We start from the raw sequence: 16,395 nt of genomic DNA, 5'->3' as shown, positions 1-16,395 counted from the left end.
CTGCTCTGTTGCTGTGCTGTCCCGTGCTCTCTGGGCACCAACACCCCCGACCCCTCTCCTGATGGCTCCCACCAGGATGGTGTGGAGGAGACCCCTGGCTTTGATCCCACAAGGCCATTCATGTTCTCCATCTGGAGCTGTGCCTCTGCTGGCTTTAAAATCTGGTGATTATTTACTCTGATGTGGGTTCTGGGCTTTCTCCTGCTTTGTGCCTGCCCACTCACTGGACTCTGCCATGCTGCTGGCTCTTCAGGGCAAGGCGAGGGGCATCTCCAGAAGTTTTCCTCCTTCCTGCTCCCTTGTCTCTATGCTTGTCTTTGCCTCCACACCCCTCCTTGCCTTTTGAATCCCATGGGCTCAGAGCATGAATCTTTTGCAGCAGCTTTGCAAAAGCCCTATATGCCTGGTCACAGGAAAGGAAGAATTCCACCAGCAGCATCCATCTGCCTGCAGGCAAATAAATGGGAATGACAGGGCCATGGGAAGAGTGTTTCAGCTCAGGACAGGAGATGCCTGCTCTTGGGATGCTTCCTTCTCCCCTGTGTCCCAGTCTCTGGTTTCCCATGCCAGCTGGGCAGCTGCAGCTGGGATGCCTGGAGCCGCTTGGTGCCAGCCCCGGCTGCTTCTCTGCCCTGTGCCCAGCATGGGCTGGCACTGGGATGCAGAACAGGCGCCTTGTGCAGCTCCATCCCGCCTGCTCCACCACTCATTTGAGCTCCTGTTCGCTGTGGTCAGTGTCACCTCCACAGGGCGGAGACAGGGCGGAGCCGAGCATAGGTGACCGGATGGCACGGTGGAGCGGCCAGGCTGAACATCAGGAGCCATCAGAGATGCTCCATCCTACTTCCTGCGTGACCTCTACGCCTGCTTCTCTTCACAATGCCCTCAGCACAAGAGCCAGGCATTGGCAGGGATCAGGAATGGGCAGCCACCATGGCTGCCCATGCTGCCCATGAAGACCTGCTTTTCCAGGGACCTCCACATCCCTGTTTGCTGCTGCAGGATTGCCAGTTGTTACTTCCCAGCCCTTTCTCCTGGTAGTTAGTCTGCCTGGAATGCAGCAGGTGTCCAGAGCATTGGAGTCAGGCTGCCTGCAGTGGGTAGGCAGGCAAGGAAGTCGTGCCAGCCCCTCTTTGATGCCAGAGCTGGGCTTCTGTCCATGGTAAGGAGCATCTCAGCAGCACCATGCTGCCGTTTTATGGTCAGGGCTGGATCCTGACCCCACTTCCCACCCTTCCCCAGCCTGCCTCGCTGCTGTTGCCGGCAGGGCTGGGTTGTTCTCAGGTCAGAAGTGGTGGACCCTTTCCAGGGGAGCAGAAGGCATATCCATTGTGGCAATGGAGGAGGAATTCAGAGCAGAAAGCATCTATATGCATAACACTACACATCTGGGCATCAGATGCCACAGTAGCGAGCTGCACCATGGCTGGGGCTGCTCGGGAAGGCCCAGCTGGAATCTGGAGTGGGTTCGAGCCCTGGCTGACTGCTGGGCAGAGGAGGCTGGGATGGAGAGAGCTCAGAGCTTATGGCTTCCTCATCCTTGGTGGTGGCAGGGAGCAGCTGGGACAGTGGGCATAGGAACTGTGCTGCACAGGCCTCAATGTCACCTCAATGTCACCCAACATGGCTGGTGGCTGAATCTCGTGATTACCTGCTGGTTTGGGTTTCTCCTGATGCATCTGTCGTTTCAGAAAAAAAAGCATCATAAATGCTCTGCAGGAGGAAAAAAACATCGCATGAGGAAGAGCAGTGATGCAGTCTCCAATTTCCATAGCAACGTCCTTTTCATCAGGGGATGACAAAAGCAGACTCTTGTTTCCGCTGGTGGTGTGACACGAGGCATTAATCACCCTGCTGGGGCTGGGGACCTGCCGAGGCAGGAGCCAGAGGGGCTCTAGGGCAGCCCTGACAGGGTTGCAGCTGCTCCCACCCCACAGGTGCCAGCATGGGAGCTTTGGACATGCTTCCCCAGCTGTGGGGAGAGGAAGGCTGTGACCTTCCTGTGCTGGTGCTGGGCTCCCATGGGCGGGTGTCACAGCAGGAAGGAACCTGAGGGAAGGAGTCGTGTCCCCCTCACAGTGTCCAGCAAGATGTTTGGGCAAGGCTCTGCCCTGTTCCCTGGGCTATGCTAGCCGTGGTACCCACCTCCTCTGCTTTCACTGTTGGGATCTGGGGATTCTGGACCCATCTGCAGAGCTGGAAGAGTCCCAGTCCACCTTCCCGGACCATTTTTGGACTGAACCCCATCACGCTTCACCCCTCCCACATGGCGAGGGGAAGAGGTGGGGCAGGGGTACCATGGGTGGCTGGTGGCCTCATGTTCCCATCTCTTTGTCCCTAGCTATCCTGAACCCAAAACAGCCCAAAGAGACACCAAAAAGCTTCAGCTTTGACTATTCCTACTGGTCCCACACTACGGTAAGCATTGGGATGCCTGAGCTCACCTAGAGGGCTTGGCTGGGGAGAGGCAGGAGGGCCTCCTTGCCAAATTTCTCCATGTCCCCCTCCTCTGTGCAGCCTGCAGACATCAACTATGCATCCCAGAAGCAAGTGTACCGGGACATTGGCGAGGAGATGCTGCAGCACGCCTTCGAAGGCTACAACGTGTGCATCTTTGCCTACGGGCAGACGGGAGCTGGGAAATCCTACACCATGATGGGCAAGCAGGAGAAGGACCAGCAAGGCATCATCCCACAGGTATGCCTGGGGAGAGCTACCTGTCCCCTCATCCCAGAGGGATGCCCAAAGGAAAAGCAGAGCTGGGAGGAAAGAGGGCAGCAGGGTGGGAGTGAGGGTGGGTTTTGCCAAGGTCTAATATAGCACTACCATGACAGTGAGCTGGCATGGCTCCACTGTGGAGTGGGGGGCCAAGGAGGGTCATCCAGACTGTCCAAGACTGGATGGACTGTGATCTGGCCACACAAGGCCTGTGTACATGAGCAACAGTTGTCCAAGTGCTGAGCTGCTTACCGAGAGCTGCCGCATGCTGGCCCAGCAGGACACGGAGGGGCTCTGGGGATGCTGATTCTCCATATTAGCATGGGAGGCTCTGCCAGCTCCCCAGGAGCCATCCCAGCACTCATTGGCTGGTTTTTGGGGTGAAAAGGTAGAAATCCCTGTGGCCTGGGCACCCCAGGCAGGAGCATCGTGCTTGCAGGGGGCTGAGCCTCGCTCTTCTGTCCGCAGCTGTGCGAGGACCTCTTCTCCCGCATCAATGACACCACGAATGACAACATGTCCTATTCTGTGGAGGTAGGCACCCCTCTGCCTGCCCAGCCCACTTCCAGACACCCACCTGGCTCCACAGGTTGTGCCAGTGTGCAGACCCCTCTTTGGGGGGTGCCTGGGTGGCTCATTCTGCTAGCTCTGCCCGTGCCCTCTACTCTAGGTGAGCTACATGGAGATCTACTGCGAACGTGTGAGGGACCTCCTGAACCCCAAGAACAAGGGGAACCTGCGGGTGAGGGAGCATCCCCTTATGGGTCCGTATGTTGAGGACCTTTCCAAGCTGGCTGTGACCTCCTACAATGACATCCAGGACCTTATGGACTCTGGAAACAAAGCCCGGTGAGTTGGAGAAGAAGGAGATGGACAGGGTTTGGAAAGCTTGCAGACACTTCTAGAAGGTCCCGCTTCACTTCCTTACTTTGCCGGTCCAGCTGCTCTGGAGGTGGCAGTCCACTTCTCTCTTGCTCTCACCTTACCTTCTTCCTGCTTTCCAAGTGCACTGGAGACAGCAGGAAAAGGCCTGAACTTGTGCACATCTTCTCCCAGAGTCCTCCCTTGTCCTCCAGACTTGCCTTCCCACCATGTACCCTGTCCTGGCATGAGCCCTGGCCCCGTCCCCACCCACTCCAGTGTCCCTTGCAGAGTGTCACACCTCCCTGTCCTACTCTCCCTGCAGCACAGTGGCTGCTACCAACATGAATGAGACCAGCAGCCGCTCCCACGCCGTGTTCAACATCATCTTCACGCAGAAGCGGCATGACGCCGAGACAGACATCACCACTGAGAAGGTGAGAGCAGGGCCTGAAGGACTCAGGGCAACCCGCATGGATCCAGAAAGGGCTTTCGTGTTCTCTCATCAGCACTTGGGACGAGGTGGTGCAGCCTGATGGAGGGTTGGAGCAGGAGGGAGATAAGTCCCAGGCACATTCTAGGCTCATGGTCCCTCCAGGGACTGGGCCCTGGACAGGATATTTAGCAGCTGGTGCCCTTCAGCCCCGCCTGCAAGGATATTCTCCCAGCTCCTGACCAAATCCTTCAAGGATGACCCTGCAGAGCCCACTGCTGCCCTCAGAGCAGTGTCATCCTGCAAGAGGTTTTGGCTTCATGCTGGGCAAGGTTTGCTGTGCCCACAGGGCTGACAGCCTCTCCTCTGCCCACAGGTCAGCAAAATCAGCTTAGTGGACCTGGCTGGGAGTGAACGAGCTGATTCCACAGGAGCCAAGGGCACGAGGCTAAAGGTGAGAGCTGACCTGAGGTCCCCTTCTGCTGGTGGGGGCACCATGTCCTCCTCCCTCATCCCCAGCCAAAACATCTCCTTTCCTTGCCTGGTTCCTTGCCCATTGCACTGCCAAAATCCTTGATAGGATTGTGTTTGGAAGCTGCCTAGTGCCAGTTTCACCAGGGTCCATGAGTCCCAGCTGGGAGGTGCTGGTTACCCAGCAAGACCAGCTGCTCTTTGCCCACACCATGCTGGATATTCCTTTTTTTGTTCTGGGCTTTAATGTGGCTCTAAAATGGGGCGTGAGCATCTGGGCTTTTCCTCTTCTAACCAGGAAGGAGCAAACATCAACAAGTCCTTGACCACTCTGGGAAAAGTCATCTCTGCCCTGGCTGAAATGGTAGGTAGCCAAAATACAGACAAACAGTGGCACGGGGGGGAAATGGGCTCGGGCCAGCAGGGATGGGCTGGGCTCTGAGGGATGGAGCATCCCAGCTCCACGGGATGGAGCACCCCAGCTCCAAGGGATGGGCAGACACATCCCAAGCTGTCTCTGTGGCTGGGACGAGCTGGGGTGGTGAAGGTGCCATCTGCATGGGGACCCATGCCACTCTCTACTTGAGGGCCAGGGATCTGTGGTGGGTGCCAAGGAAAGAAGCAGCTCCCTTAAACAGTCTCTCCTTTTCCTTTGCAGGATTCAGGGCCAAACAAGGTAGGTGCCCAGGCCAGGCGGGGAAGGGGGTGTTGGTTTTTAGCACAGTGAGAGTGGGTGGGAATGGGTTGCACGGTGGTTTGGGAGTGAGGCTGTGCCTGGACTCAAGCCTTTCTTCTCCTGGGGGGCTGGCAGAATCTTCAGCTTCCTCCTCACTCTGGGGCTTTCAGTACCCAGCCTTAAACAACCCTTCCACATCAGGGTATTTCACAGGCAGGACCTGTGGACCCTGGCAAAGATGCCCAAGGTTGCAGTGGCTGGGCAGAGCCATCCTCCTCCAGGTCCCCATGGCTGGGGACCAGCTGTCACCTTCCCTTTGAGGAGAGCAGGCAGCTTCACAGCCCTTCCCTTTGCTCTCCATTCCCCAGAACAAAAAGAAGAAAAAGACGGATTTCATCCCATACCGAGACTCGGTGCTGACCTGGCTGCTGCGGGAGAACCTGGGTGAGGACAGGGTGGGGGCTGTGGTCTGGTGATGGGCATGGCTGCCAAGCAGAGTATGACAGGGGGCACAAGGACCAGCATCTCTCTCATGGGTGTGTCTTACCGGGTAGGAGGCAACTCCAGAACTGCCATGGTCGCTGCTCTCAGTCCTGCTGACATCAACTACGATGAGACCCTCAGCACCCTCAGGTAGGAAGAAGTGTCCTTGTTCTCCCTGCACTGAGCAAGAACAGGGGAGGCTGTCTGGGGCGCAGGCACTGCCACATGCAGATTGTCTCGGCACTGGGATCCTCCAAAGGATCACTTGCTGGAGGGGCCCTGCAACACTCTTGCTTGCCCAGCAGCTGGGGTTTTGCCCCTGTTCTCACTGCTGTTCAAGACCCTGCCCTTCCCTAGGTACGCTGACCGTGCCAAGCAGATCCGCTGCAATGCTGTCATCAATGAGGACCCCAACAACAAGCTCATCCGGGAGCTGAAGGACGAGGTGGCACGTCTACGTGACCTTCTCTATGCCCAGGGCCTTGGGGACATCATTGACAGTAGGTACCACGGTTGCTCTCTGCCAGTGGCTCCAGGCAGTGATGGGCTGAGGTTCCACCAGTCTGCAGGGCTGATGTCCCCACAGCCACCCTGCATCCTGCTCCACCGGCCCCATGGCAGCATCATGCTGCCTCTGGTGAGCCCCTGCACGCATGTTCACAGCCCTCAATCCCCTCCTGTCGCAGGGGGAGCTGCTTTCTGCCCAGGAAACTTTCCGTTCTTCCCTTCCACCCACCATCTTCAGCATCCAGCACCCAGCAGAGGTGCCAGGAAGGTGTTACTGGGACTGCACATGCCCATGGGCTCCTCCCCTCCCTGTGCTGTCGGATATCCTATTGAGATGAACCCCCTCTTGTTCTGTTCTCTCTGTCTTACCCCCCTCCCTGCCCTCTCTTTCTCTCTTAGCCCATCCTGCTGCAGGAGGATCCAAATGTGTGTATTCCCCATCACTGGTACTCTCTATTGCTTCCCGGCTTTTTGGAGATACAGGCTGTGCCCAGGGGCACCCGAGCAGCATGGGGAAGGGCTCCCGCAGCCAGCCCCTGCTGATGGAGCCTGCAGGCTGCCCATCCTCAGGGAGCTGGCACAGGGGATGGTGGCAGAGTCGTAGTTAGCACCTGCGCTTGGGATAGTGCTGAAGGCACCAGTGTCCTCCCACTTGGCCGTGCCAAGGGCCCAGTCTGAACGGGGACCTCCTCCTTCATGCTGTCGTGATGTTTCCTGTCGCTGCTGCCGCTGCTGCTGCTGCTGCTGCCGCTGCTGCTTCTGCTGGTGCTGTGTCTCACTGGGACTGGAGCCTGGCACGGCACTCGGGGGGGATGGAATGGCGCTCTACTGATGAGGTGGTGGGTAGTGGCAGCCAGGAGGCTTTTGCCCGTGGATAAGCACCATGGCCCTGTCCCATCCCGGGTCAGGCAGTGCAGCCAGGCTATGGTGAGCCTGCTGAGGAGACAGGGGCCTGGTTGTCATCTCCTGGCTCAGCTTCCCTGGGTGTGGGCTAATGGAGATGGGTGACTAATCCTGCACCTGCTAACCTGTGCCCTGCCTGCCTCTGGCACAGTGCTCTGAGACCCAGTGACTCCTCAGGGCTGGAGGAGCCTCTCTGATACCTGAGTCCTAAGCCACCACAGCTGATGCTTGGGTGCCAGCTGGCAAGCACCACTGCCTGTAGTCCTGGGTTCACTCTCTGGCTGCCTGGCCAAGGTGCTGCTCCAGCAGGCCATGGGCTTCCTTTGAGCAGATCCTGTGAGGAAATCCTGCCACTTCTCCTGCCCTGTCTACCTGACCCCTTTGTAGGGCAGAGAGCCACCCCCTCCCATCCTCTTCCCTTATCATTCTCTGCTCCCAGATCTGGCTAATCTGGGGCATCTGGACAGGGAAAACCACCCAGGCTGTATGAGATGGAGAGGGTGACAGACGCAGTGGCACATACTTGGGGAGGACATTTGGTCCCAGACCTGATGGATGCAGGACCCCGTGTTGAAAAAGAGTGTCCCGGGGAGCCCAGGAAGGCTGCTTCCAGCATCTGCTTCACCAAACAGCCCTGTTCTCTGAGGGGCTGCCCAGGCTGGGGAAGAGAGTGCCTGCCCTTGCCCTGTTGCTTTCTGTGCTGCTGTGCTGTTGCCTGTGCCTTTTCCTGTAACTCCTGGCTTTTTTCTCGACGCACTGGCCACTCTTTGTTTTTTCCCAACAGCTTTTCTTGTCTCTATCTTTCTCTGTCATCCTGTCTGTGTGTCTTTCCCCGGCCCATCCCTCTTTCCCCGCCCATAGATGTGTCCGACTTTGAGAACAATAATGATGCTAGAGGGGCAGAGCTGAGTCACCGCCATGACAATCTCTCCACAGTGACCAACGCCATTGCTGGGATCAGCCCCTCTTCCTCCCTCTCTGCCCTGTCCAGCCGCGCTGCCTCGGTTGCCAGCCTCCACGAGCGCATCATGTTTGCTCCAGGCAGCGAAGAGGCAATCGAAAGACTCAAGGTTAGAGGCTGGTGCCCTGCAGAGTGAAGGGCTCAGCTCAGTGTCCTGTGGCTTCCAGAGGGGCCTCGGTGTTTTCTGGACACCCATGAAGGGTGATCCTCAAGGGAAGCAATACTTGGATGTGCTCTTGCAGAGTGGACAGACTTAGAGCTTGCCCAGACTGAGGGGTTGGGTGTTGTAGGGTCTTCCTGCTGCTTTGTTGTGGAAGATGGCTGCTTTTGACCTGTGGGACAGGTGCTCTGGGCTTGGGATGGGATGAGTGCTCCTGGTCCAGCATGGTGCAGGAGTGGGCCGGCAGCAAGGCAATGGAGAGGCTGGTCTTCGTGCCTCAGTCTTTGAAGATGGGACTGAGGGAAAGATGTGGGTGAAATGCTGCTGCAGCTTGTATAAACAAGCCTGAAGCTGGGACCAGTATCCCACTGAAGCACGCTGGGCAGAAATGGGTGGAGTGGTCAGGTGTGCTGCCCACGGGATACACTAACCCCCTGCTTAACCCACGCTTGCCAGGAAACAGAGAAGATCATTGCAGAGCTCAATGAGACGTGGGAGGAGAAGCTGCGTAGGACAGAAGCAATACGGATGGAGAGGTGGGTGGGCTGGGGGGGAATGGGACAGGATGGGATGTGACAAGATGGTGTTCCTTGGGCATTTCCCACCCTCTGCACTTTGCTACAGCAGTTGAGTTCCTGGGGCAGCCAAACATTTTGAATGTCCAGCCCAACCCTGGGTTGTCCCCTGGGCACCCCAGTACCTACCTAGAGGTGGGCTGCTCTGAAAAACCCACCTGAATTATGACGAGAGCTGTAGCAAGCCCTGCATTGCTATCCATGGGACAAACCATGGGCTTCCATCCTAGTGCTGGCCCCAGGGGTGCATGGAGTTTTGACAGGCTCTTCTTTCCCTTGCTCCTTCAGGGAAGCGTTGCTGGCTGAAATGGGGGTGGCCATGAGGGAGGATGGAGGCACCTTGGGTGTTTTTTCGCCTAAAAAGGTAGGATCATCCTATTCTCTTGTTCCTGGGGACTGCTTTTTACCCCCACAGCTCCCTTCTGATCCACTCTGTCACAGCTTGCCAGCCCCACACGCTTCACTAGCCTTTTCTTGGCTCTGAACACTATGGGGGAAATCCCAGCATTGAGCGTGCTGGGTACAAACATGGGTAGAAACATATGGCTAAAAGTCCAGCCCCCATTGCTGGGGTGCTGTCCCCTTTCATGAGGGTATTTGCTGATGATCACTCTCTTGGACTTCAGTGTTAACTTATAAAAATTCATACTTTCAGATACTTCAAATTGCTGCCCCTGAAACCAGCAAGTGCTTGCTAAGAAATGTGGGTGGGCAAATATTCCATCTCTTTATTGCTTGTAGCATTTGGCTTGGCCAAACCTCTTAAGTGTGTGTGTCCCCAGCTCAGGTGGTGCTAAAGACTTCTCAACCTTCCCCTTGTGTGGCCCAGTTGACTTTTAGGATAAACGTGTACACTGTTGTCTTTGTTTCTTGTCCCAGCTGCTGCCTGTTAGGACTCCAGACCTTTGGGTAGGAAGCGTGGGGGTTTATTCCCCAAAGCAGGTTGGTCTTGGAGGTGGGGCATTGTTGTGGTGGTCTTGGTGCCTCCTTGCTCTTCAGCTATCTGGCAGGTGGAAACTCTTCTGACTTCTCCAGTGGCTGGTGAGGAAAGTTAGTGTTGATAGTGTGCAAACTCCATTTCGTTATGGGCATTGCACTTTACTGTCCTGCTGTGTGCCATGGCTGGGGTGGTTATGGCTCCAGAAGCTTAGTGGAAGTTCACCACCAGCTTTACAAATCTGGACAAAAACTGCAAGTGGAGGAGTCTCAGCCCCCAGGGCCATAAGTCTGTCCAGAGGGGCAGAGGTTAAATGTTACAGCCAACTTCTGCCAGCCACCATGGAGAAGAGCCCACCTTTCCCTTGACCTCCAGCTCTGCTGCCCTGTTTGGAGTGAGTCTCTGCTGTCAGCCAAGGCTTGTGGCACCATGGTGAGGGGACCCCTCTGCATGCTGGGTCTCAGCAGGCTGATATGGTGTTCCTTACAGCCACTGTGATTCTGTCTGGGAAACTCAGAACTTCTCCCACTGATACTCCTGGGACTGCCCCTGTTCCCTGAAGGTGTGATCCCAGCAGCTCAGCTGGCTGTGGCTAGAGAGGCCTGTGGCTGGGGGAGAAATTTTCCTCTCATCAAGAACAAAGTGGTTTGTGACCTAGGGGAAGAAAGGGATGTGAGGGACCTGTTAAGAAGAAGACCAGAAAGTGAAATTCCTCCTGCAGATAGGGCTCCAGGTCTGCGCCGCTTTCGGATGAGCCTCTGGGACGTGCTCTTTTGGATGCATCATCTGATGCACAATCAGTGGAGGAAAATGGGCACTTTTACTCCCTTTTTGACCTGGCAGAGGGCAGGGTTCCATTAGGTATTGGGAAGAAATTCTTCCCTGTGATGGTGATGAGGCCCTGGCACAGGCTGCCCAGAGAGGCTGTGGCTGCCCCATTCCTGGAATTGTTCGAGGCCAGGTTAGATGAGGTTTGGAGCAACCTGGTCTGATGGAAGATGTCCCTACCCATGGCAGGAGGGTGAAACAAGATGCATTTTTATGTCCCTTCCAACCCAAACCGTTCCATGATTCTATAATACACAGCACAGGTGAGAAGGATCCTGCCCCGGGAGACTCTGAGCCTTATCAGGGATTCCCCATGGGAAGGCTTCAGCTCTGTGTTGGGCCTGTTTGGAACATGAATTTTGAAAGGTGGCCAGAGGAAGGGTAACTAGGACTCAGCCTGGGAGGAGGAAAGCAAGGAAGCTTGTGGAAGCAGGGCATCCTCATGCCAGCCTCTCATTTCTCTGCAGTCCCCTGGAAAAGGACCCATCTGGACGTGTCGCCTTGAAGATACAGAGGGCAGGAGAGCCTGTGCAGAGGCAGTCTGCAGTGCTGCTGAGCTCCCAGCCTCCTCCAGAGCATCCCTCAGTGCCTGGGCAGGCAGGGCACACAGGGATGACTCCTTTTTGGTTTCTTCCAGACACCGCACTTGGTCAACCTGAATGAGGACCCGCTCATGTCCGAGTGTCTTCTCTACTACATCAAGGACGGGATAACAAGGTGAGGGCCAGGTCCCATGGAGCGGTGGGAGCATTGTCCATATCTCAGTGCCTGACTTCCCAGGTGGGCAGTGGGGTGACAGCTGTCCCCAGGCTGGGCACTGTTCCCAGGGCATCCCCAAAGTGCATCCCCAAAGTGCAAATCCCCAAGATTTTGGTCTTGCAGTGCACCAAGGGTTGATCCTGTCAGCTCCAAGGATGGGGCTGGGGGGAGACTCAGGAGCAGCTGCTTTGAGGAAGGATTGAGCTAGGTTTCCCCTGCAGGGTTGGCCGGGAAGATGCTGAGAAGAGGCAGGACATCGTTCTCAGTGGGCACTTCATTAAAGAAGAGCACTGCCTGTTCCGCAGTGACACCAAAACCAGTGGTGAAGGTATTTCTTGTCTGGAGGGGCTTCAGTGCCCTGGGGACCCACCCCTCTGCATGTCCTCAGCACCTGCCCCCAGCTGAATATCCTGCCCTCCTCAAACTAGTGGGGCTTTACTGCATGGCTATGGCCTCTCCATGCTTCCAGATGAGCTACATCCTTCATGGCTGGGAGGGAAGCTCATGCAAGGCATGTGGGAACAAAGCAAGGTGAGGAGATCAGGGCAGGATGGCTGAGCAGACTGTAGATGATTCCCCTGCTCAAGATGTGGATCAGAGTCCACCCCCCAAAATGGCAGGAACCTGGGTGTGAGGTGGCTGTGGGCGATGAGCCTGGGGAGGATGGAGATGCCTTCTGGAGGCTCTGGTCTCCTCTCACATGCAGTCTCCAGCTGCCCTTAGTCCTTGGGACTGCTCTGATTAATGTCAGGTTGGCTGAGTCCTGTTAGCTGCCCACGGTGTGGGTGCTGCTGGTGGGTACCACCCACACCTGGGGTGCTGGCTGGCGCAGCTCTCCCTTTCTGAGGCTGCTGGAGCGGCAGAGCAGGAGATGCAGGATTTATCCCTCTGCTTCCACCTTACCTTCACTCCCCTCTCCCCTTCCCACCATCTCCACAGTGATAGTGACCCTGGAGCCCTGTGAAGGTGCTGACACCTATGTGAATGGCAAAAAGGTGACGGAGCCCAGCATCCTGCGCTCAGGTGGGTCCCTGGGGCTGCTCCAGCCCACCTTCCTCCCTCCCACGGGGGCCCTGCACTTGTCCCACGTTAAACCCACACCTTTCCCCCACCCCGTGCACATCACTGCAGGAAACCGCATCATCATGGGGAAGAGCCACGTCTTCCGCTTCAACCACCCCGAGCAGGCTCGGCAGGAGCGGGAGCGAACCCCGTGCGCCGAGACCCCTGCAGAGCCTGTGGACTGGGCATTTGCCCAGAGAGAGCTGCTGGAGAAGCAAGGCATCGACATGAAACAGGAGATGGAGCAGCGGTGAGAGCATGGGCTGGGATGCTGGGGAGTTGCGTGTTCACTTCCAGGTTGGTCATCCTCTCCTTCTCCCTTTCCACCTAGGCTCCAGGAACTGGAGGACCAGTACCGGAGGGAGCGGGAAGAGGCGAATTACCTTCTGGAGCAGCAGAGGCTGGTAGGTGGCCGGGACATGGCTCCTTCTCAGGCTGCCCAGGCGTGACTGAAGTCCTGGCAGATGTTTGTGTGGGGTGGATCTGTGTTCTAAAAACAAGGGCAAATCTGTTGTTCCTGGAGCTGTCAGCACAAACACTGATCCAGAGGAGGGAGGGGGCTGTGCTCCTGCAGGGAAGAGGAGTGCAATGTGGCAGCATCAAGGAAGGTCACACCAGTGGGTTGCATCACCTCTCTTCCTCTTTCCCCCAGGACTATGAGAGCAAACTGGAGGCTTTGCAGAAGCAGATGGATTCTAGGTATTACCCTGAGGCAAATGAGGAGGAGGAAGAACCTGAGGATGAAGGTGAGGGCTGGGAGCCACCACAAGGTTTTGATACTCTCTGTGGGGGCATGAAGAGTGAACTGTGGGTTGATGTCCTGGTAGTGTGGTGACTCTCCCTCCATGTCCCCACAGTGCAATGGACAGAGAGGGAATTCGAGCTTGCCCTCTGGGCCTTTAGGAAGTGGAAGTGGTACCAGTTCACCTCCCTCCGTGACCTGCTCTGGGGCAACGCTATCTTCCTCAAGGAAGCCAATGCCATCAGCGTGGAGCTGAAAAAGAAGGTGGGTTGGCTGGGCTTCTTTCTGGCTCACTGCAGCACCCACAGCAGAGGCCACGAGAACAGGCAGCCAGGAAGTGCTGAGGAGGGGTCGCCAGAGGCAACACATGAAGCCCTCCACCCTCCCAGGTGTCTCACCACCCCCTCTGCCCCTCTCCAGGTCCAGTTCCAGTTTGTGCTCCTCACAGACACGCTGTACTCACCTCTCCCTCCTGACCTGCTGCCTCCCGATGCTGCCAAGGACCGGGAGAAGAGGCCATTCCCCCGGACCATTGTGGCTGTAGAGGTGCAGGACCAGAAGAACGGGGCAACACATTACTGGACCCTGGAGAAGCTGAGGTGGGTGAGAGATGGCTGTGCCAGGAGGGTTTGGGTGCCCACAGCCCTGTGTCTCACTGTCACCATCGGCGTCCCCTCTCCCTGCAGGCAGCGCCTGGACCTGATGCGTGAGATGTATGACCGAGCAGCAGAAGTGCCTTCCAGTGTCATTGAGGACTGTGACAATGTGGTGACTGGCGGAGATCCTTTCTACGACCGCTTTCCCTGGTTCAGGCTGGTCGGCAGGTGAGCGCTTTGGCTCCTTCGAAGCGTGGCTGGGACCCATAGATAGTCCTGCAGGAGGGTACACTGCCAGCGCTGCCCGCCACGTGCGGGGCGTTCATCCCCCTGTGGGACTGCGGTGTGATGCCTCTCCTCCGTGTTGGCTGCCAGCACCCCGAGGGACCCACGAGCTGCTGGCAATGCTGCCGCTGCCTGCCATAACCCAGTGCTGAGAGCCACGGGCTCCAGGCTCTGGGGATGCGGGGGCTGTGGCTGTGCAGCAGGCAGAGAGCCTGTGCCGTTGTGACCTCCACCGCGGTGGGCATGTGTCCCTGTGCACGCGCTGGTGTCTGAGCATCTGTCTGTACAGTATGTGCCGCGTGTTTCCGTGCGCTTCCTGCACACTGGTTGGAAGGGTGCAGTGCCAGCAATGAAGATGGGCCACCCTGGAGAAGGCTGGGGCAGGGGCAGGGCAGGGGGAGCAGGGGGCTGAGCTGCGTGGCCTGGAGGCATTCCCCCGTGCTGTAGCACGTTGGAGGGATTCTCTCCAGCAGCAGGGGTAGTGGCGAGCCTTGTGCCACCTGCTCTGTCCCTGCATTCCCTGCAAAGCCAGGAAAGGGAGTCCCCAGCATTCACACTGGTTTCTTGGGTTGCTCTTTTGTCTGGCTGTTGGTAGCTTTAGAGATGCACCAGATGGGCAGGTCTTTGTTCCCAATGTCCCTTGATTTAAGCAGACAAAAAACCCATCCCAAAACCTAACCAAGAAAAAACAAAAAAGCAAAATTCCTGTTCTTTCTGTTTGGAACAGCTGGTGTTAACATGTCTTCTATCTTGTTGTACTAACCTTAGTTCAGATATCTCTGGCTGCAACAGCTCTCCTCTTTTCAACACATGCATGAGCGAGCGCATGGCTGATCTCACCCCCTCCCCTACCTTCTCGAACCCCGACTCCGACATCACCGAGCCTGCTGACGAGCAGCACCAGGGGCAGGAGGAGGAGGAGGAGGAGGAGGAGGAGGAGGACCTGGAGGAAGACATCTTTCCGGAGTGCCCGCTGTGTGATGGCCGGGATCCATTTTACGACCGCTTCCCCCTGTTCAGTTTAGTAGGAAGGTTGGTGAGGTTTTAGGAGAGCATGCCGGGAAGGACCTAGCTCTTTCGCATGAGGGAACTGCTTTTGGACACGACTCCCACCTCCGGGGCATCCCGGAGGTGCAGGGGGTGGCTGGCTGGGATTGCCGCCAAGCCCGGGTGCCTGGCAGGGTGATGAGGTAGGGCTGTGAGAAGCATAGTGGTGGCAAGGGATGGCAGGGGAAGGCAGATGGTGCCTTCCTTTATATGGGTACCTTTTTGGGGGGAGCCCCTGAGAAGGGGAGCTCTGGTGTGTCTCCATCACTGAAGGAATTGGGGGAGCCACCTGGGGGTCTTGGTCCTGGGCATTTCTGTCCCAGGAAGGACCACCTGCCACCCAGCTTGGGATGACCCTATGGTGCCGCTGGCTGGGGGCACACAGGCACTTCAAAACCCTGTGTGCCTCTGGCATTGGCTTGGCTATCCTGGCTGTGTTGGTCAATGTGAGCCCCCCTGAATTTGGAGGCTTAGATGTCCCCAGGTGGTTGGGGGGATGAAGCTGAGGGGAGTGAATGGAGAGGCAGGTGCAGGACAGAGTGCCAAAAGCAGTGTTTGCTCTTCCCAGCTCTAGCCAGTGCTTGGCTTGGGGCCATACCTGCCATCTTGGCATAGGAGATGTCCAGGGAGGTTGTGGGGACCTGGGTGTAGGCTCCAGCTCCTCTGTAGCTGGAGCCAAGGACAAGAATTTTGATTACTCATACCTGTTGACTGGAGACCCCCTTGGGCTCCATCAGTCTTGGCCTGGAGTAGCCCACCAGCTGCCCCAAACCTGGCTGTGCCACCAAACCTGGAGCCATCTGCCCATCCCTAGAACAGTATGCGGAGCTGCCAGCTTCCTCTGGGCTTTTCCCAAGGGGGTGTGCACCAGGAGATGTTCTGAGAGCCTTTGCCTCAGGCAGGACCTCCCTGACTGGGGTGAGCTGGGGCTCCTCTTTCTTGGTGTGCCAGAGCCAGGCAGCGTGGTGGGAAGGAGGGACCAGAGCAGGCAGAGAGGGTGGAGGTGGGGTAAGAGTCCTGCAGCCTCAGACCGAAAGAGCTGGGTTCTTCCCCTTTTATTTTCTTTTTTCCTTTTTCCTTATTTAAAAGAAAAAAAATATCAAAACAACCCCAAAACTCTCAAGGGCACCTCAAAAAACCAAATAAGGCCCTGTGGCAGCGGCCCCACTCCATGCCGGGGGCATGTTCCCCAGAGCTCGGTGCCTCCTGACTTCTTTTGAGTCTGCCCTGGGTTTGGCTCCCCGCGCAGCAGCTCCGCCGGCCACATTTCTTGTGAAGTGTGCTTGGATTGGTTTATGATTGGATCCTTGTCTTTGATTTTTTTTCTTTTTCTTTCTTTCTTTCTTTCTTTCTTTCTTTCTTTCTTTCTTTCTTTCTTTCTTTCTTTCTTT

At 56.8% G+C, this 16,395-nt stretch overlaps 1 protein-coding gene across 27 annotated transcripts in view; it reads left to right on the top strand.

Annotated features, from left to right (window-relative positions):
- KIF1A (kinesin family member 1A) overlaps positions 1-16,395 on the top strand; it is a 41,412-nt gene that overhangs the window by 7,474 nt on the left and 17,543 nt on the right. For 4 of the 27 annotated variants that reach the window (XM_042024551.1, XM_042024549.1, XM_042024547.1 and 1 more), the window contains exons 3-27: positions 2,342-2,418; positions 2,518-2,697; positions 3,187-3,252; positions 3,389-3,567; positions 3,905-4,016; positions 4,389-4,466; positions 4,782-4,847; positions 5,142-5,159; positions 5,528-5,603; positions 5,714-5,792; positions 6,000-6,142; positions 6,549-6,575; positions 7,914-8,122; positions 8,630-8,709; positions 9,037-9,112; positions 11,151-11,230; positions 11,494-11,600; positions 12,212-12,295; positions 12,404-12,584; positions 12,666-12,738; positions 12,987-13,080; positions 13,192-13,340; positions 13,497-13,675; positions 13,763-13,900; positions 14,726-14,989. In XM_042024551.1, the coding sequence (XP_041880485.1) occupies positions 2,342-2,418; positions 2,518-2,697; positions 3,187-3,252; positions 3,389-3,567; positions 3,905-4,016; positions 4,389-4,466; positions 4,782-4,847; positions 5,142-5,159; positions 5,528-5,603; positions 5,714-5,792; positions 6,000-6,142; positions 6,549-6,575; positions 7,914-8,122; positions 8,630-8,709; positions 9,037-9,112; positions 11,151-11,230; positions 11,494-11,600; positions 12,212-12,295; positions 12,404-12,584; positions 12,666-12,738; positions 12,987-13,080; positions 13,192-13,340; positions 13,497-13,675; positions 13,763-13,900; positions 14,726-14,989 (2,815 nt within the window). The remainder of the gene's footprint in view (positions 1-2,341; positions 2,419-2,517; positions 2,698-3,186; positions 3,253-3,388; positions 3,568-3,904; positions 4,017-4,388; positions 4,467-4,781; positions 4,848-5,141; positions 5,160-5,527; positions 5,604-5,713; positions 5,793-5,999; positions 6,143-6,548; positions 6,576-7,913; positions 8,123-8,629; positions 8,710-9,036; positions 9,113-11,150; positions 11,231-11,493; positions 11,601-12,211; positions 12,296-12,403; positions 12,585-12,665; positions 12,739-12,986; positions 13,081-13,191; positions 13,341-13,496; positions 13,676-13,762; positions 13,901-14,725; positions 14,990-16,395) is intronic. The other 23 variants (XM_042024563.1, XM_042024561.1, XM_042024560.1 and 20 more) reach the window with 9 other exon arrangements.

This window comes from Corvus kubaryi, unplaced genomic scaffold (genome assembly GCF_017639235.1).
Source record: "Corvus kubaryi isolate FWS band 111438036 unplaced genomic scaffold, C.kubaryi_AGA036_p1.0 37264, whole genome shotgun sequence".
In the NCBI taxonomy this organism is placed as follows: domain Eukaryota; kingdom Metazoa; phylum Chordata; class Aves; order Passeriformes; family Corvidae; genus Corvus; species Corvus kubaryi.
This window is presented reverse-complemented; position numbering and strand designations above follow the sequence as displayed.